General features: G+C 49.3%; 2 protein-coding genes across 7 annotated transcripts in view; one reads left to right on the plus strand and one right to left on the minus strand.

The window, feature by feature from the left end:
* PAIP2B (poly(A) binding protein interacting protein 2B) overlaps positions 1 to 7245 on the plus strand; it is a 34464-nt gene extending 27219 nt beyond the window's left edge. The window contains exons 3-4 of the mRNA XM_045884796.3: positions 1201 to 1377; positions 2281 to 7245. Coding sequence (XP_045740752.1) covers positions 1201 to 1377; positions 2281 to 2337 — 234 coding nt within the window. The 3' untranslated portion in view covers positions 2338 to 7245. The remainder of the gene's footprint in view (positions 1 to 1200; positions 1378 to 2280) is intronic.
* A 3478-nt stretch (positions 7246 to 10723) lies between these two features.
* NAGK (N-acetylglucosamine kinase) lies at positions 10724 to 20020 on the minus strand. 6 transcript variants are annotated; one of them, XM_064572355.1, is made up of 11 exons: positions 19683 to 20014; positions 19326 to 19379; positions 18036 to 18120; positions 17783 to 17881; positions 16848 to 16989; positions 15965 to 16075; positions 15193 to 15305; positions 13244 to 13331; positions 12225 to 12322; positions 11684 to 11762; positions 10724 to 11061 (listed from the first exon to the last, which is right to left on the minus strand). In XM_064572355.1, exons 1-11 carry the CDS (start codon positions 19709 to 19711, stop codon positions 10871 to 10873), a joined length of 1089 nt encoding a protein of 362 aa, XP_064428425.1. In that variant the 5' UTR covers positions 19712 to 20014; the 3' UTR covers positions 10724 to 10870. The 6 variants fall into 6 exon arrangements, with proteins under 6 accessions (XP_064428425.1, XP_045740753.1, XP_054365752.1 ...); XM_045884797.3 differs by lacking the exon at positions 19326 to 19379 and having other exon boundaries at positions 19683 to 20013; XM_054509777.2 differs by lacking the exons at positions 19326 to 19379; positions 19683 to 20014 and adding an exon at positions 18336 to 19310.
* Between the last annotated feature and the right edge of the window lie 204 nt (positions 20021 to 20224).

Below are 20224 nucleotides of genomic sequence, written 5' to 3' on the forward strand. Positions count from 1 at the left end.
CCCCCTCCCCCCAGTCAGCTCACTGTGTCATGATTTGTGGGACTAGCACATAGATCATGCTTGCAGTCACATCCCTGTACCCGGGTAACCATTTCTGTGTACCTGTGAATGAGGGTAGATTTACTAAGGAGGAGCACACTGTCATGCTCTCGGGTAGAGGCAAGGCAGATCTTGAGCAGTCATGTTAAATCTTACGGCTTGGAAATATTTTGTGGTGGTTGTTACTTTAAGTACTTCGTAACTATCTAATTTACTTGAGATCGGTGTGGCTAATTGTAATGTTGAAGACTATTTTTACGTCTTGTGCTGCTGGTGACTTTTGAATTCATGAATAAGTGTATGAGCTAGTTTGGGTGATTATTTTTGCTTGACTTCCCCTCGATGGTGGTGCTAGTAAGCTATGAATCGGTCGCCACTAGCCCGCAGGGAAGGGATGGCCAAATGTGAGGCCCAGGGCCGGTTAAAACCACACTTAATCTGCAGACTGGACCGTTCTCTTTACTAAGAGTTAATGATGTCTGCAAAGAGGTGTAAAATATCCTAGATACATAGTGCGTTAGTTTAGGGCCATCTTTAAGAAATACAAAATTGTTTAAATATTCCTATTTTTCCTTGTTTTGAAAGGATACCTACATTGATGACATCATTTTCTATTGGTTTGCCAAAAAGTGTTCTTTATATCTTTCTAAGGTTCTGAAAGTATTTTTCTCCTTTAGGGGCCTCATTACCAGAAAAGAGGGCCAGAAGCTGAGAGTTGGTTTTGATTTAATCTCCACTATCCAGGTAGTGGTCTAGTTATGTAATTCCTGTACCTTTTTCATACTTGTAAAATGGGAAATTTAAGAAGAGTTGCTTAACAAGACTGAGAAAAGAGTCTCAAGCTTTAAAATGATTTTCTGTAAGTGCCATCTGGATGGATGGAACATGTCTGTGTCACGCAGAGATGTCGGAAGAGATGTGAAGGCCTGGACTTTCTGCTCTTCTGAATAACTGTTTCCTCAGTCTTATTGTTGATGGAATTTGGTTGAAAAAACTAAAACTTGTATTTTCTCTAGCCAGTCATCCGAAGCGTCTTAATTCTTAGTAGACAAGATGGTTCTCAACTGCTGACTGATACCCTCCAAAAGAGAGAGGTAGAAAACTGGGAGGGGTGAGTCGTACTGGGACGGTAAGTGTGAGCTCCTCACCTTGGCTTGCTAGGTGGAGGAGGAGCTGCAGGAGCAAGACTTCTTAGACCGCTGCTTCCAGGAGATGCTGGATGAAGAAGACCAGGACTGGTTCATCCCCTCCCGGGACCTGCCTCAGGCCATGGGACAGTTGCAGCAGCAGTTAAATGGACTGTCCGTCAGCGGTGGTCACGAGTCTGAAGATATTTTGGTAAGAGCCGTACGTAGTTGCACAGGAGACATAGTGAAAAGAATGAGGGATTTGGAGTGACAGACTTTTTTTCTGGCCCTGCCACCTTGGGCAAGCCTCTGGCCCCTGTCTCTTCACCCATCATCCCATGGGCTTTGATAAGAGGGTGCTTTGGAGACACGTTGCACACAGCATCGTGAAAACATTCTTGTGGCCGCATCTCTGGCTTTCATTTCCCCCAGGGGGCCTTTCAGAGTAGAACTGGGATTAGGGATAAGAATTTGAACGCAGAAGAGGTTTGGTTTCAAATGATCACTTGCTGTTGTTCTTTCCTTTTACTATTCCTCAAATCTGTATTTATAGTTTTGAATGATGCAGTTTTGGAAGGAACATACTCCTAAGAGGCCATTTTCCACTTAAAGTTAAAAGACTGGATAAACCAATTTCCTGCCTTTCGTGTTTACTTACAGTCAGAACTCTGTGAGTGACTTAGTTCTCACAGAACTCATGTTCCAAATGACTGTGCCCTGCGGTTTGCTCAGGTTTTGGACGTTCACAAGAGGGTAGATAACCAAAGAGACTACAGCGAGGTGGAAAATAAAGGGATGGTGGTCACCAAACCGCTTTGGTGGAATACTCGGATTTTCATCGAGTTAAGGTACTCAGTGAACTGAAAAATTATTTTTGCAGTCAAACTTGCAAGTCTCTAATGAAAGCATCATGAAGAGAACAGGAGTCCAAAGCAGGAGGAGAAAATGAGGTTGGCCAAGGCTTAGTATGTCAGGAGCCATTGAGAGCAGCCCAGCAATAGCAGCTGGAGCTTTTTTCCTTCTTGGTGGCTGAGAGGAAGGTACTGGTAATAGTGGAAGCAGGGAGAAAACAACTTTTAAAGTGGGATTTATTATCTCTTGGTTCTTATTTCAGAGCAAAAGTAATCTGAACCCGGATGCCAAGGAATTTATTCCAGGAGTGAAGTACTGAGCTGACAGAAAGCTTTGAGGAGAACTTGTATGTCCCCACACCTGGGGACAGTGCTGCACAAAGAGGCGGAGCTGAAGAAGGGGGTGGGGCGGGCTAGGGGTGCACAGTGGGGAAGGGGATAGTGGTTTAACTTGACACTGTGACTGGAGTAACTAATGAGCTCAGTCTTACTCTACAAGCCTCTGAGTCTCTGAGTATTTCTCTTTTGTTCTACTGACTTTGGTTTGGAGCAGTTTCCTATTATTATTATTATTATTATTATTATTATTATTATTATTATTAGTTTTTTGAGTTAAGGAAATTGCAGTCTTTTTTCCCCTTCATCAGGAATGTTCTGCTGTGTGTGTTTAAACAAAATAAGCTGACCAAGAAAATCTGGGTGTTTAAGAATGCCCTTCTCACCCTACTGTACACTTACCAAGGGCAGTGAACACTTGGAGAACTATTTATCGAGTCTGTTAAGCTGGATGACAAGAGGGACGAATGGAAGAAGGAGGTGTTGCAAATCAGGGTTCACAGCCCAGCTCCCCTGACCCCTCGGGGCTTTCCTGTGATGAAGCAGATTACCATGGCCCGCCAAGCCCACGTGTCCTTGCCTGGAACCCCATTCAAGAAAACACAGACTTCAGGACTGGTTTATGGTAATTCTTCTGATGGTTAATGAAGGTTGTAAACCAGCAGGGGAGGACTGTGCCAGTGATTGTCATTTGGGTCACTCAGTCACTGCTGCTCTTTTCTTAAGTCTCTGCTTACAGCTACCATCAAACTCATTTTTCATTATTTACGAGGTAAAAGAGCTCTAGGGTGGGTTTGTCACTTTGTCCCTCATGGCATCTAGTCCCCTATCTCCTTTCCACCCCAACCCTACTGTTGGTAAGAAGAGATATTGTTACCAGAGGGGAAGGAGAGGTATGCTGTGCTGGCCCTCAGCTTCAGTCTGGAGTAGTCAAACTTGAATCCTGTTAATTGTGTCTTAAGAGTATTTTGGCAATTTTTTGCCAGCCCCATGAAGACTTGGTCCTCCTGGTATCTTCCCTTAGTAAATTATTCCCAATAATTTTTCTCACATAAACATATTTTTCAGGACACCAGCGAGAAGCTCAGCTCACAATTTGGATGCTTCTCCCCACCTTACAGATTTATGCAAAAGAACTCAAAAAAAAAAAAAAAAGCCTGGGAGAGTGAGTCTTGCTTGACCCATGTGACCATGTGACCCAGCGGGATAGTTTCAGCATATAAAATTTTGCTGTTCCCACATACCCAGCTTTACGAGTTTTCTAGGTTGGGCTCTTTGGGTATATTCCTTTTGTTTTTCCTGACTATAAATCACAGGGGTTTTTTTGTTGATACTCATAAGGGATTAAACTGGGCACCAGAAGCGCCTTTGTGTGATAAAGATGTAGGTGGCAGAGTCAGGTCTAAAGGAGAACGTGTGTAGTCCCGGCCATCCTCCTAGGATGAGGACTTGCAGAGGCCTGAGGGGGACACAGCGGCTTCTGTATGACTGCTACTGTGTTGTGTGACAGGCCTATCAGGAAAAGGCCACGTAATGAAATAAAGTCTGTGTAAATTCAGTATGTGGATATGGGACAGAGGTTGGAAGGAAAGGACCGTTGTCTAGAAAGCTTAGTAATTTCTACCTTTTCTTAGGTGCTCCCCTTGTTGACTTTCTGAACAGCAACAGGCTAATGTCAGATTTAAAATACGAACCCACATCTTTTCCTCATTTGAGTCTATAGGATGGCATCATTTAAAGAATGGCCTTCCCCGTTAGGTCACGTGTCAGGAGAGTAGCGTAAGGAGCTTGTATTGCCAGGCGTGCACATTAATACCCAAAGGCCCAAAGCCTCTACCTCAAGAGAATGGAACACTTAACTCGTTTCCAGGGACGGCTGTGAATAAAGAACCCTCTTTATTGCAGCTTCAGCTTTCAACTGGGGTCGTTGCCTCTAATAGGGAGAGGGCCTTGGAAGTGCAGGAAAAGAGAGGTCTGTGTGCCCCAGGGCTCCGTTTCCTCCTTCAGTCTCCATTACCTTGTCCAAGCGCAGAGTCCTGAAGGCTGCCGGCAATATATTGAGACTGCAGAAAGAGCCATTTTCTAGAGCGTGGGCTTCTCCCTCAGAAAGAAACAATGGATTCTAGTGTGGCTCCCAGTCTGGAAAGTCCTGTAGGGATCCGGATGGAGCCGTTTCTTCATCCTGAAGAAGCTTGCTGTCCTGACCAGGATGGCTGAGATGTTGGGAGCAGTGCAAAGGGCTTGTCTGTCTGCTGTGGGGTTCCGTTTTGGATGTCGGACTTCAGCACCGTTTCACAAGGCAGATTTGGTCGGGAGTAAGAGAGCTTCCTGCCAGATGAGCAGTGGAACCTGAGGGCTGGACTTTCCAGTCCCATTCAGACACGAGAGTCTGCGGACTCCCGGAGCAGGAAGCGGCTAGCAGCACGACCCTGTTCTTAGCGAGTCGGCTTGTGCTGCAGTTTCTCTCCGTAGCCCAGCTCTTTTCTCCGTCTTTTCCCCACTTTCCTTTCCTCGTAGGAACCGATCTGGGCGCATGCCCGCCTGCACCTTGACCGGCGAGGCAGGTATTTATAAGTTGGTATTTTGACGTTGAATTTGAGCCACTAACTCTGTTGAAACTTGTTCCATCGGCAGCTGGAAGCTTGAGAATGTGTAGAGCAGTGATGGAGTGTGTGTTTGCAGCGAGTGCCAGTTCTGGCTGGGCCCGGTGTGAGCTCATCCGTGACTGGTTTCTGAGTTTTGTGATTGTTGGACTCTAAAACTCCGAGGTGAAAATTATTTTATCTCTTGGCTCTTCAAGAAAAAAAAACAAGTCAAGGAAATGCCTTTTCAGTTTCTCCAGGTCTTTGAACGACAGCAGAGAACTTGACAGCTACCGCGCAGGCCTGAGCACCTGCAGCCGTGGGGCTCTGCGTGTTCCGACTGCGGCAGCAGACTCCTGGGGTCGAGTATGGTCAAACCAAAACAGATTGTAAGGCAGGGGCTGGACTTTTGCAGCACCTTTAGTTTTCAAAGTCAAAACAGCTGGAGTCTCTAAGGTTATAATGCTAACTATGGCTTTAAAAAAATGCTTTTAGTAAACTACTAAGCAGGATTTTTTAGATTGTGTATTGTCCTAGTGTCAGTTTTGTCTTGATTTTGGAGAGGCTAGGGAGTAAAGAGGTCCATTACAATACTCTGGCAATTATACGTCAGAGAGGAAAGTTGTGTGAAGGCGCTAAAGGAAACCGTGGACTGAATCCTCTCGTTAGTGCGGCTGCAGACCCCGTGTAGAAACATCAGGTGCCCCAGAATCGACCCTGATGTGATCAGAGAGGACAGGTGTTCTTCGATAAGGGTCCCAGCATCAAGGTTAATAATGGTTCTTGGTTTAGGTGACGTTTAGGTATGGGGACGAGCACATACCTCATAAATTTGACCAAGATTTGGGGATGGCCACCTACTGGGGAAGACTGTGTATTCCAGCCCCTCTCCCGGGACATGATGCATTCGTTTGGGAAATGAGTGGAGAAAACAGGAGGACTGACCCAGTTCTGGTGGGCATTGGGAAACTCTAAGCTATTTACTAGAAAATAGTACAGTGTTTTCCTGTGTAACTCGACAGTAAGTGATAATCCTGCCCTATTGATTGAGCCTTCAGAAATGTTTAATGCAGGGATTTTTTTTTTTAAACAACTTTATTGAGGCATATTTTACATATAAAATTCACCCATTTCAAGTGTACATTTCAGTTATTTTAGTAAGTTTCCTGAATGGTGAGGCCATAACCATACTCAGTTTTAGGCGTTTTCCATCCCACCCCATGAGATCCTTCGTGTCCATTTACATGATAATCCTGTTCCCAGCTCTGGGCAACCACTTATCTTTCTGTCTCTACAAATTTGCCTTTTCTGGGCATCATATCAATGGAATCCTACAAACTGTGGTCTCTTGTAGCTAGCTTTTTCCCTTAGCATATTTTTGAGTTTCATCCATGAGGCCTAACTTGTGTTGGTAGTTTGTTCTTTTAGAGCACCCAGTAGTATTCCATTGATGGATATGCCACATTTTGTCAGCAGGGAATCTTGTAAACTTAGATTTCAGCCTCCTGTGGTCTAAATAGAACCCTCGGAGCACAGGACTCCTGGGCAAGCTGCTGCGCGTAGCACGTGAACTGCTTATCAGAACCAGCTTTGCCATCAGGACCTCCACACGAGGAGCCTAAACTGCTGCAGAAATTTTTATAACTTTGCAACTTTTTTATAAGGAACTTTTGTGCTGTCTACACATCAGGACTTTTGAAGCATCTGATAATTTAATGAATGTGTTTTGAGTGGACACAAAAGCAAAACCATCTGTACTCTGTTGGATATTTTATCCTCCCGAACTGGATGGAGGGGAATCGCCGAACTTTGAATACAGTATTGTCTCCGTTACAAAGCTGAATGTGTATTAAAGATTGTGCTGCCTTTGTTGGATGGATCTGGAGCGAACGACAGCCAGCAGAGGCGGTCGAGAGGAGAAAAGGAGTGCAGCCTGAGGAACGAGAAGCCCCCGGGGGTCTGTGCGTGGCTTACCCGTTCGCTGGTGTGGATAGCAGAGTGCGGATGGGTGCCCCGCAGCAGCTTCGCACCTCCAGCGGGCCTACGTCTTGACTTTCGCCTTTGATCCCTGTTTCACAAGTGTTTAAGAGCTGTTTTTGTTCCTTTTCTCTCCTCTAAGTACACATTATGTGGTAGTTATTAATATGTCTTTGGGGGAGGGGCAGGGCTTTAAAATCGAAGAAAATGATTTTCATAAAAATATCAAAAATGGGGAAAAAGTTACTTTTTAAAAATTTTGCTATACAAACCAAATGGCAGCTGTGGAAAAATCTCAATAAAACGAGAATAAAATGCATTTACTTGCCGGCAGTCATACTGTTTTTCCTAAGGCTGGGTGATTATATATCATCGTACAGGGAATGTATGTGTGGTGTGTATTTGTGAGAGAGAAAAAAAAATGATTTATTTATTTGGGGGGGGCAGAGGGAGAGAGGGAGAGAGAATCTCAAGCAGACTCCCTGCTGAGCGCAGAGCCCAACACAGGGCTTGATCTCACAACCCAGAGATCATGACCTGAGCCAAAAGCAAGAGACACTTAACCAACTGGGCCACCCAGGTGCCCCTTGTGAGATTTCTGTCTTAAGATGGACCATGGTTTCAGCTGCATCATCTTGCATTCTAAATACTGTTACAAAGTAGCAAAAGCATTGGATTTGGAAGTCGCAGACCTGAGTGAATCCCACCTCCAGCACTTTTAGTGCCTCCAGCCTGCGCATCACTTTATAAAGACGCGACACCTCCCTCCTAGGACTGCTGTGAAAATTAGACTGAATTTAATTTCAAAATACTGCCTGGCACAGGGAAGGTGCTTAATACATAGAGGCAGAAATGTGCACAGTAATGTGTATAGCTTTGAACAAAGGTGGTTAACAGGAAATCCTTGGACTGAAAAGGAAATTGGATAGCTGTTATCTTCCTGCCTCAGGGGAAAGCTGACTCCGATCTAGAAAACAAGTAAAGGTTCTGAATCTGCCTTTCAACTACTCAAGTTTGAGAGCCTGCTAGGGACCAGTCTGTTCTAGGTACCCGGGCTAGTGGGTTAACAAGCAGACATCGTCCGTTCTGTTGTGGGGGTGTTTGGTAATTCACAGTTATTCAGTTTACACCTAGCTTGAACCTCCCAGTGATTCTCCGAGGGGCTGTATCATGTGGCAAAAGATCATGGGACCAGACCATGGCCTCTGGGTTTTGAGTGCAGTTATTTCTTTGTTGCCTTCCTAAAACTGGGGTGGGGGTGGGGGGGTGGGAAGAAGATCTGAGCAGACTTGCCTGTGTATAGCTTCCTGAGATACTATAGTTATGTATATACAGGGCCTGAGCTATTCACATCCTTGAAGACGTGAATGTTATATTCATTCATTTAAAACATTTCATTAAACTTACTTGAAGTAGAATACATTACAGAAAAGCAGATACTGTAAACATGCAGTTCCATAAATTCTTAACAACTTCTCAGTTGGTATAAGGGGTAAGGGTGTACTCATTTTTAATCCTCAGAGCACCCATCAGCCAGCCATAAGACATTCAGGGTTTGCTGAATGAACGTGACAGAGGAGGCTGTGCCGGTCATGAAATCGCACAGGTAGGTTAAAGCAGCATTGGCTTCATTTGAGTCCAGTTCTTGTTCTAAGCTCTTGCCTTGTCACAAGGCTGTTACAGGCTCATCTCCAAGGCCTTGATAGTATGGAATCCTATTAATTGCTCCTGTTATTAAGGAAGGAGATTGCAAGTTTAAATGAAAGGGGGGGAAACTCATCAAAAATGATTTATGACTTTCTGCCCTGCAACCTCTGGTAACAGAGCCTTACTAACTGGAAAATAAGGCACTTCGTCACATCTCTGGCTAAAGGATCTAGGAACACATTGGACCTTGTATACACTTTAATACTGTCTTTTTTTTTTTTAAGATTATGAGAGAGAAAGAGCGTGCATACAATATGGGGGAGGGGCAGAGGGAGAGAGAGAATCCCAGGCTGACTCCCAGCTGAGCGTGAAGCCCGGATGCAGGGCTCACTCCCATAACCCTGGGATCATGACCTGAACCGAAATCACAAGTTGGGACTCCCAACCGAGTCACCCAGACGCCCACTGGCTTTATTTTTTTCAACTAACATTTATTCAATATTTATGTACTAAGACTAACAAAATTAGTCAAGATGTGCTCCTTGCTTGGCTCTCCCACTGGAATAGTAGAGCCTAGACAACGGTTTAACGAAGAGAGATGGCCATATTCTTGAAGAATATAAACTCTCCACCAGTGAGAGTCTAGATTCTAAATCCAAAATACTGCTTGTTCCTGGTCCCAAGAGCATGTAAAAAACTTCTCCAGGGGTGCCTGGGTGGCACAGTCGTGTTAGGTGCCCAACTCTTGGTTTTGGCTCAGGTTGTGATCTCAGGGTCATGAGACCAAGCCCCACATCGGGCCCTGAGCTCAGCATGAAGTCTGCTTGAGATTCTCTCTCCCTCTGCCCCTCCTGCTCGTGCGCTAAAATAAATCAATCTTAAAAACACACATATACACACAACTCCAAAGCTCCCTGCACATTAGTAAGTGTTCTTTGAACTGTGAGATATAGCAAAGACACCTCCTCTCTTTCTCCTCTTTGCAAGCTTTTTATCAGATGTATGGGACTTGCTGAAAGCTGGCTCCTAGTGGTTTAGACCACAGGAGATGTGAAGATGGCTGCCTGTCTCCTCAGAAGGAATTTGGCTTGAGTTCTTATTGCTCAAAACCCCGGCTTGTGTTGGGCTAGGGCGATGGGAGGAGAGCCACTGCCACTCTGTTCTACACTGTGAAAGCAGTGTCACTTGACCTGAGAAACAAGTATCCAAGACCTCTTCAAGGGCTTAATCAGCACTCAAAAGCTATAGGGTAGAGCTCTCTCAAGTGCAGATCCTGGACCTCTGCAGCACAAATCACCCAAGGTATTTGGTAGGAATGAACATTCCCACCTCTTCCTTGACCTACTGAATCAGACACCTCATGGAGGAGGAAGACAAAAATCTTAGTTGAAAACAAGATCTCGAATGACTGACGCACATGTTCCATGCCTTCTAACAGCTTTCACTCTGAACGCCCGTAGAGGCAGCCACTGGGGATCAAGATCTGTCTTCAGTTCACCAAGCACCATGCGCCGCCCAACAGGAAGCTTTGGGCTTGATTAAACTAACAGTATCCAGAGGACAGGAATCATGTTTGCTCTTCACTGATGTTCATCATTCGTGTCACACAACAAATGCAAAATGTCATATTATAACCAGAGCCAGGCTAGAAGTCACGAGGAGTAAGTAGGCCACCTTGTGTCTAATTGGCCTTCTTAGATCTCAGCCATCTTCATAACCTCTCAAGAACTCTTTCATAGGGGAAAAACTGCAAAATGTGCTGTTTACCTCTAAGTACCAAATCCAGTGAGGTAGTTCTCCCAGACCAGAATGGTACCATCTCCTAAATCCTACTGGGACTATCAGGAGAGGGTGTTAAGTGTCTGAGGTTACGGCCACAGAGAACACTTAGTTCCAGCACAAATGGCTGGGTAGGAATCATTACTCACTTGGACAGGAGAAACGGAGATCACAGTTACCTGGCAGAGCACGGCATTTAAGTATGCTAATGTTGGGGGGCATGGGGAGGGATAGCACACATGAATTATCTGCCAAACTGTATGGTGAGCAGATTGCAAACCACAGGCCAAGCACCTGGGCACGGGGCTTTAAATCCTAGACTACAGCCATTCCTGAGCTCTCTGGGATACCTGCTGGCAGGTGCACTGAGGATCTACACAGCAAGTGTGCTTGGTAACACGATCTAATTGGGGAGTGGGTAAAGTGCATTTATTCTCTTTTAGATGTGTTTTTCTTTAAAAAAAGGAAAAAAGCCTCCTTTCCGGCACCCAGTGTCCACTGGGCTTGGAGGGGTGGAGCCAGGGCCAGCCCCTTAGGAGAAGGTGTAGGAGTAGAAGGCAACGGCATTGGCAGAGTAGTCCATGGGGAGGAGGTGCCCGATGTGCCTGGCCCCGAGGCTGGCCCCACCCAGGGCAGAGGAGTGTCGCAGCTTCATCAGGGTGAAGCTGGAGAAGGAGTTCTGGGCCTGCAGCTCTCGGCCCTGGGTCAGCGCCAGAAGGAAACCTGAAGGGAAAGAGGGCAGAGGGCGGAGGTGAGAGTAGACCAGCACCCTGTGGTCGAGACCAGGAGAAGGTGGACAAAGACAGGGAGGTAAAGGAGAGGCCCAAGCCCTGAGGCATTCCTGTGCAGGTCCTGCCAACTCCCTAACAGGAAGGGCACCGGGACATGAGCCCAGAAAGGGCTGTGGGGTACTGGAGCCTGCAGCCACCGGGCACCCAATGCCAGGACCTCCAAGGAAGCAGTGGGGCCCTCCAACTACTTTAGGATGGCTAATGATAGCACACAGCTACCTGAACCAACGCTGCAAGGGCAAAGAAGACACCTTTTCTCCTTCTGGCTGCAACTGTGTTGACTAGAGATGTCACCACATGCAGGTGAGAAGCTCTCATTTCAACGGAGTTCTTTCTCCAATTTTTAAGAAGTGGTGCATAGCTAATAAATTCTTGAAAAAGAGTATCTTTTTAAGAGTTCAAGGAAGCTGAGTGAGACACAGTAAAAGGGTTCCCTGGCAGACTGAAGGCAGAGGGCTGTGGCCTGTCTAGGCCTCAGGGCCCAGGTCCCAAGTCTTCCCCGGGGCAGGCAGCTTTCCCGGGTACCCCCCCTCCACCGCCCACCCCAGGCTCACCTTCCCTCAGCAGCTCCCAGCTCTTCCACACAGAGCCCACACACAGGATGGGGAGGCCCATCTTCCCCTGGAACAAGACCTGGCGGAGAGCAGAAGTGGACACTGGGGGCGACCAAACCTCTCCAGCGCTGGAGTAGGTACTTTCTTAAGACCAGCCCACCCGATCCCTGTTACTCTCCCTCTAGCCAAGGTAGATTGAAGAAAAGGGAGAATCATAAAGCCAAGGGAGAGAACGGAAAGGAAAAAGGGTGAAGCAACAATACAGAGGAAGGAAAGAGAAGGGAGGAAGTGGACGGAAACATGTACAATGTTAAAGCAATTTACTCTATATAAATACAGGCTGCGGGCCAGCCACAGAGGCGAGGCACTGGACCCAAGAACTTTTCTGTGTTAGAGACTTTATACAGAGTTTTTCTCACACCCTAAGTTCATTTAAAACTGTGCCCCCTTTACAGAGTTTGATGGGAGAGTCTCATCCCTGAGGGGAAAGAGCCAAATCTGGCCCAGCAGCATCCAGGTTTCCTTTCCCACCTCGACTCACCGGGTCAATCTCAGGCAACACTGCCACCACGTGTCTGCCCAGCATCTCCCCAGCCTTCCTGAAGATAAACCGGGAGAGGGCATCTCCCTGCTGGGCACCTGTGGGGTGGGGGGAGGGTAGTTGGTGAGTACCTAGGGAGCTGCCTGTCCTCTGTTGCAGAGTAGAAACAGGAGGAGCACCTATAGCTAGGAAAGGTCCAAATTAGGAATGGATGCCCACCTCAAGCCCCCAAAGCGGTCTCTCATCCTTACTGCCCCACTCCCACCAGGTACTCCCGGCTGAGGAGGGATGTCCTGTGCCGAGGTGGCTCACTCCAGGCGCAGGAGAGCGGCCGTCCCCACTAGAGAAGCACAGTGGCATCTGGTCTGTACTCCAGCTTACACGGGGTGACCGAGTCTGTTCCTGAAGGTCTCCCAACTCTGGGGACCCTACTTGAGCAGCTGGCGGGTGCTCCTGCCCCACCCCCCAACCAACAGTCTGCTGTCCGTCCGCCCCTCCCTAGCTCTGCTCTGAAAGGGCCTCAGTCCAGCAAGATCTAAGAGGGGCCTCCAAACGAAGGGAGTATGAACCTTATAGTGGAGAAACAGCACTGTGCAGACAAGCAAGCCCTACGGTTTAGCTTCTCCTGACCCCCAACCCACCATGCCGAACCTCTCTATGATCTCCTAGCTCTTCCGGTATCATTAGTTTGTTTTTTTATCTTTTTTAATTACAGATTTGCCCAAAGGACAATTGCTTCAGAAATTTCTCAGAAACAGACATATAGCCTGCACGAGCCACGACAACTGTCAAGAAGAGAAACATAGATAATAGGAAGCAATTGTCAATACAACTCACATGTCCTTCTGGCCCCTGCCCAAGGCCTACCAGTCCCAAGGTACAAAGAACTGAAGTCACTTGGTCAAAGGGAAATTAGCTTCCAGTTCCCATATGAACCCCACTCCATCCCCCAATCAGGGAAGTCTTTGGGGGGAACAAAACCAAATAAAACCCTGCCCTCTCCCCCCGCCCCGCCGTACCTTCTGCAATTTTCTGGCAAAACCCAGCAAACTGGCATTTATCAAAGTCCCTATACAGGTGGGTGAGGATTCCTAGCCGATCGGGCACCTGAGAGACAGAAAGTGCACAGTTATCAGAAGCAAAGGAAAATGTGCAGTCTGCCCACCCAAGTTGATCTTCCTGATGTCTCTGTTTGAAAAGCTGGAATAATGTTTGTTTTTTTAAGTTCTAGAGAACACAAGGATTTGAGACTTCTCATTTGAGGGAAGTTCTTTATTTTCCCCACATGGATTCCATCACTCCTTACAGATTAGCTTGGATACACACAGCACAGAGCACAGATCTATATGCACCAAAGTGCGTTCTGCAGTTCTTTTTTTTTTAAAGATTTTATTTATTTATTTGAGAGAGAGAGAATGAGATACAGAGAGCATGAGAGGGAGGAGGGTCAGAGGGAGAAGCAGACTCCCTGCCAAGCAGGGAGCCCGATGCGGGACTCGATCCCGGGACTCCAGGATCATGACCTGAGCCGAAGGCAGTCGCTTAACCAACTGAGCCACCCAGGCGCCCCGTTCTGCAGTTCTTTGAGGTGCTCCTGAAAAGATTTCTTTGGCAAAAAGAATCTAAGGACTACTGCACATTGCGGCTCTCAGGGTCACAGTGTGAACTAGCAAATTAAAGGCCCTGTGTAAATTTATTTCAGAAATCTATTCATTTCTCCCAAACTCCTCTGACCATAGAAGTTCCTTCTCTCACCCTAACAAACGGCCTCTGCAGGAACTGAGGGATGGGCGCTTCCCCAGAGTACACACTAAAATGGGAGAAGGGAGGCTACAATGTGAGCACCTACAGCCATACAGTAAGCATGTTCCACACACGATCGCATTTAATCCTTGTAGTGACTTTGTGAGAATGACTAAAGGCTAAAAGAGGGTGTGGTAGACCTACTAGCGGGGTTTAGAACCAATCTGTTGGGTCAGGGTAGCTTAACTGCACCTTCCACAGCAGCCGCTATCGAAAGTGATTTCTCTTCCTGGTCCCTCCCGCTTCCTCACCTTGGCCCTGGCCAGAGTTTCTCTGTAATCAATTAATCCCCGAACCTTGAAAATACAGGTCCTACCTTCCAGCATCTCTAATCTCCTTCCTTGAGCCCGTCCCCAGCTCATGTCAGTGGCTCCCATGCAGAGAGGTCTATCGAATAGACTTATCTTCCTTCTCCTCTCCCCTTTTACCTCGGGTTCAGCTAAAAACAGCTGCTTCCTAGTCCACTACAAATAAGCATGGCCCAGACAGAGGACAACCCTGGGTAGGAGGTTATACCTCCCCCAAGAACTCTCCCTGCCCACCTCTTTTTTTTTTAATTAAAAGATTTTATTTATTTCAGACAGAGAGAGAGAGAGCACGAGTGGGGGAAAGGGGCAGAGAGAGAAGCAGGCTTCCCGCGGAGCAGGGAGCCCGATGCAGGGGCTCGATCCCAGAACCCTGGGATCATGACCTGAGCCAAAGGCAGACACTTAACTGAGCCACCCAGGCGCCCACCGTCCCCACCTCTGTCACAGGCTCTCCTCCCTGACCCATGCAGGCCAGAAGCAGCTCATTGACACACCTGTTCAACCTTCCCCTGCTGTCTCTGAGTACACCACCTCCTGATCTCACCCCGCACTTCTCACTCCAGCCTGAAATGGCATCTACCTTCATCTCCCAGCAGGGCCTAGCTGCCCAAGAATGAATTCTAGCTAACCACCTGTCCCCAGCCTGCCCACTCCTCACGCCTGACATCCTCTTGGTATGTATCACCCCCATCATTACGAATCCTATCCTCACCTGGAACTTCTCCATCCTCCAGCTCTGACCCACATTCACCCTGCCTTCCCTTCGGCTCACCCAGTTCTTCTCCTACATTCACTGCTGCTCAGTATCCCACTGCCCCATCCCAGGTGGGCATGTTTACCAGAGGCAGGGGAAGTACCTGGAAGTAGCTGAACATCGCCTGTTTGATGTAGCCAATGTCATGAGGAGCCGCCTCTAGGTTGTCAATAGAGTCGAACACTGTTTTCACTGCTCGGTGTGCGATCCAGTAGGCTGTGGAGGGCAGAGGGGGCTAAGAAGATGGGGTAGTCTCCCTGAGTTCACAGGTTAATGACCAGCTTCGGTATTACAGCAAATTAGGTGCCCCGATTTCGACTGTATCTGACAACCCACAGAGGGAAAGCTAGGGGGGAGACAAGAGGTGAGGCTGGGTCACGCCAGCTCCTACCTACAAATAAAGACAAGGTCAGTCAGCTGTGACAAAGACCACTGTGGTCACTGCCATGAGCTGGCCCCCAAGGCCCCTATGAAAAGGTGTACCTGCTACCTATAAAGAGGTCACGCAGGAGGAGTTTCTATACCCCTTTCCTATTAGCAGACTGGCATCTACGGCCGTAACCTTCACAGTGTCAATTCCTCCCCAAGGACTCCAAAAGTCAACACAGGTGGGCAACAACTATTACGCTGAGGCGTGAGTCTGAAGCTGGATCCGAATCACTGCTGCAGAGACCAAGGGCAGCCACTAGTCCGTCATCTGCACCCTGTGTTCTCTAAGCCATTATCCTGGACGCAGAGCAACTTTTCAGGAGCTGTCCCAGAGAGCCCCAAGGGGTTGGTGGCCAAGGGCAGCGGAGAGGAAGATGGGGAGCGGCAGGAAGGGAAGGGTCCAGGGCCCTAAGCCTCAGAGCCAGGCCCAGCTGCCATGAACTCACCTGAGCCCTCGTCCCCCATCATGTGGCCCCAGCCGCCACAGCCGCTCTCAGAGCCGTCGGGGTTGATGAGCCTGCAGTTGGAACCTGTCCCAGAGATGAGCACGATCCCACCTGGGGAAAGGGCACAGAGGCTCAGTGTGGCCAAGGCCCTGCACGGAGCACACAGCTTCTGACTGAGTAAAGAGGATGGAAACCAGCCCCGGGATCACCACCCCATCTTGTAGAGAAAACTGAGCCTAGCTAGTTTCCCGCCTGAAAGTGGAGGGCCTGCGTCTCAAAGAAGCTCCAATCTACACAGAGCCCTTCTCTAGGAGACGAAGAGGAACACAAGCCTGCCTCCTTGCCCACCTAAGTGACTACCTGCCTTACTGCGTACCTATTATGAGCCAGGGATTGTGCTAGACCCTGTTCACACAGTGATACTCATTCAACATCCTAAACCACCTTTGTGACTATGACTGCCTCCATTTTATAGAGGAGAGAATTGAAACTCAAGAGTTCCATAACTTCTCCAAGACGGTACTGCTGACAAAATAGGAGCGGAGATTCAAATGCCAATCTCAGGATACGAAGGCCTTTTCCACTAGCACAGAGCTCTACCCGTCTTCTTCTTAGCCCTCAACTGCTCTCCCAGGCAGCCTCCTCACTGCATGGCCTCTGGAGTGGAGGCTCAGGTCTGACCGAGATACCGTTCTGCCCTCGCACCTTCTGTCTGGTCCTTGCTCTGGCAGGGACTTAAGCCAATAAAAAGAGCAGGGAGAAGGGGGCGGGGTATGCTGGAGGCTGCCTTCCAGATATTTCGAGACAAGTTCTGCCAGCTGTAACTAAAGGGCTTTCCCAAGAAAACCAGTTCTCAACCACACCCTGCCCTCCTCCTCCTCACCATCCTGTGTTGCTGTGGCGATGGAGCCCACGGCGTCGGTGGTGATTAAGTAGCTTTCACTCAGGTGGGGAAATCGGTCCCTCAGCAACTCCGTCAGGATCCTCAGTGTGTCCTCCTGCACCCCACCGCTCAGGGACAGGCCCTAGGCCGCGTGGGATGTGAGCGAGTGGGCAGGGCCCCAGACCCAGCTCCTTTCTCCAGCCCTTCCCTCCACATCTGGGCATAGCCTGCTTATCCAGCCCCAGTCCTCCTTCCGCGCCACCCAATGACCCACCAGGAGGCTGCTGGCTGCGAGAAGAACCTGGTCTGGGAATGAACCCAGAGAGGGGATTCAATAATGCCAGGTTTGGAGGGTGGGAGGGTCAGCAGTGCCCTCAACGGAAAAGTCAGGCAGAAGAGCAAGCGGAGGAGGTGGGCTTGGTGTGGAATACAGGGGGCTTCCCTGTGCCTGCAGAACCTCTCACTGAGGCTACGGCCAGGGGTAGTCGGAGCTACAGCAGCTTGAGAGAAACGTCTGAGCAGAGACTCACAGCTGACGTTTAACAAGTGCTTATAGGTCAGGCTCTACGCTACGCACTTTGGGATGTACCACGTCATTATTCTTTCCCAACAATTGAGGTAGCTACCGTTACTTGCATTTCCCAAATGAGACAGAGGCTTAGAGGAGTTAAGTAGCCTGCTAAGGGTCTCGCAGATGTTGAGTGACAAAACTGGGATTCAAACCAGGGTCTCAAGGGCTCTCCAAAGCCCTGGGCTCTTCCCATCCTTGTGGCTTGTAGGTGACAACTGAAGCCATTAGAATCGGTGAGAATATATGTTTCTAGACCAGAGACTAAGCCCCCAAGGCCTTTCACTCTGCAGTCATCAGACTCCTCTAGTCAAAATGGCTGTCTGTGTTTCTGCGCCTTAATTCCCAGGCTCTACCCCAGACTCACCAAGCTTCGTAGAGGGATCAGAGGATCCACCCCTGCTTCCAGTTTGGCCCTGTTCACCATCTCGTTGATCCTCTCCACACACTTGTCTGTCCCGATTAGCTGGCCCCAATCAAGGGAAGGAGGAATTACACAGGCTTGCATGACCTGTGTTGCCCCAAAAGGCTGCTATACTCGGACCCAGCCACCATCTTAATGGGAGTTACAGAGAATAAAACCACAACCAAACCCACTGGTCCCTCAGTGGGGTCTTTACCCAGTGGTTTGTGCTGAGTCCATCTGCTTCTGCCAGGATCTGCCCATCCTCTGAGAGTAAAAGGACCTTGGACCGTGAGCCTCCCCTACAGAACACAAGGGGGCACTCAGCCTTGCTCAGACAAACCTGCAGGGACAGCTAAGCTTGTGCAGTCCTTGTCACAAGCAGAGCCCAGGGCCATGGTGACAGCTCTGGCAAACCCAATTCCCATTCCCAAGCCCACTTCTGCGGTCTGGTTTGATGTGCTACCGGACTGAAATGTTGCTACTGCTCAGCTTCCCTCGGGGATGTCCTACTTACCTTGCAAGACCCTACTTCTCTATCACCTAGCCCTTGAAACCCCTGACGCATGGCCTACCGCCACAGCTCCATTAGTTAAACCACATCAGTGCCCCCACAACTCGGAAAGATTCTGGTAAGAGTGTTTGTTTTTCTGTCTGCCTCTCACTGCACTACAAGCTCCCGATCCTTTATCCATCCTCATGCCTGGCACGGGCCAACACGCAGTAAATGTGACTAAAGGGAGTGGCACATGTCTCTGCTTCTTTCGCAATAGCTAAAGGCTGCCTTTCAAGATCCAGCTCCAGCTACCAAGTTCTTCAAGACACCCTTGGGAGAAACACTGACCAGAGGGCAGACAGAGTTTATACCTACTTAAGCAACCAAATGGTGAAATGCTTATTAGTGGGGGAAATGGTAGTTTGGAGGGAGGTCTGTGGTGTGTGATGTATGTTTCTTCATTGATCAGAACTCTTGGGAATATCAAAAGAGGACACTAAAGACCTGCTGATCAAACTCAAAGATGACAAGACGTTTCAAGGGGTAGTTAATGCACGAGGCAACAGATTCAATGTCCGTAAGCATCTCGACAACCTAGAAAAATAGGTCATATCTTACACATGAATATAACAGGGATGAGCGCAAGCTCCTGTACTGATTTTTAAAAAGTGCAATAGACACAGGATGGGGGAGATCAACCTTAACAAAAGAAAAAAGACATGGGGGTCTGTGAGTCAGCGCAGCACACAAGTAATCCCAATCTCAGATTCAAAAGTAAGTGCCTGGGCTGTGACAAAAGCCACCCTCTCTTATGGCCAGATGTGACAGAGAATGACAGAGGGTTCGATCTGGAATGCTGACAAGAACGGGGGTGTCCAGGCATCAGCACAGGCTAGCACTTTGGCTGGCAGCTATTCTAGCTACCAGATCCTCTCTGGCAAAGGTCTTTGTCCCCGGCTTCCACCACACTCCCACTCCCCACCCCGAGTCCAGCAACTTCACACCCGACACCTGTTCAGCTGAACTCTCTCCGGGATCCGGAATGAGGAAGAGGAGCTTCTTGATCTAGCGGGGGACGGTGGAGTGGGTCGTTCGTGGGAGAGAGGGGTGTGGTTCCGCCGTGAAACATAAAAGACCCCCCGCCCCGGGTGTGGCCGTGCACACGCAGAGTCCCCGCAAGCGCTAGGGCACTGCCGCGCGTGCACACACCCCTCCTCCGCAAGACCCTGCAGCTCAGAAGCCCAAAGCGGCCGGCCCCTAAGGTGGGAGGTCACCAGCCTGCCAGCCTGGCCATAGGCTTCCTTGCTTTCGCCCTCCTGCCGCTTCCAAGCCGCCCCTCCCTGGTTCCCTCCGCTGAGCCACACTCACCCCTCCACACCCCCGTACAGTGCGGCCATGGCCGTGCTGCCGCCGCCGCAGATCCCGCAGTTTCCTTTTCTCCCGCCCGCTCGGCACCGCCCCCCCCGGTCACGTGAACGCCCGCGCCGTCCAGCTGACTCGCGACAGCGTGTGCGCGGGGCGGGGCGCCGCTAGCCCCAGGCCCGGGCTGGGCGAGACTCCCGGGCTGGGCGAGCGCGGTCCGCAGCGGCTCCTGCGGACTCCGGCCGGACGCCTATCCGCCTCCTGGACCCTTCCTCCGGAGACGGATACCGGAGCCCAAGCGGAGCAGCCAGAAACAGGTGTCGGCTCCCACCCACTGGACAATTTCCTGCCCTGCCCACACCCCCCAGCGCCCGGAAGTGGCTGACAGCTCCGCCCCCCGCGTGCGCACTGCTTATGAGCCACGTAGACTGAGGGTGACCGGCGCGGAGAGGCGGCCCCGGGCAGCCGGTGCAAGGGTATTGGGGGGGCACCTCAAAAATGAGGCTGTGCCGGCCGCCTGGGCGGCTCCATAGGTTAAGCGTCTGCCT

Source organism: Mirounga angustirostris, unplaced genomic scaffold (assembly GCF_029215605.1).
Source record: "Mirounga angustirostris isolate CCGP_5_RB_7025 unplaced genomic scaffold, mMirAng1.0.hap1 SCAF_10, whole genome shotgun sequence".
Lineage (NCBI taxonomy): Eukaryota > Metazoa > Chordata > Mammalia > Carnivora > Phocidae > Mirounga > Mirounga angustirostris.

Coding starts and splice junctions, on each gene's coding strand:
- NAGK (XM_064572355.1), bottom strand. CDS start 19,711: ATGGCCGCACTGTACGGGGGTGTGGAGGG. Junction 17,882..18,035: donor GACTCAGCACAAACCACTGG/GTAAAGACCCCA, acceptor GATTGGGGCCAG/CTAATCGGGACAGACAAGTG. Junction 16,076..16,847: donor CGCCACAGCAACACAGGATG/GTGAGGAGGAGG, acceptor CCCTTTCCCCAG/GTGGGATCGTGCTCATCTCT.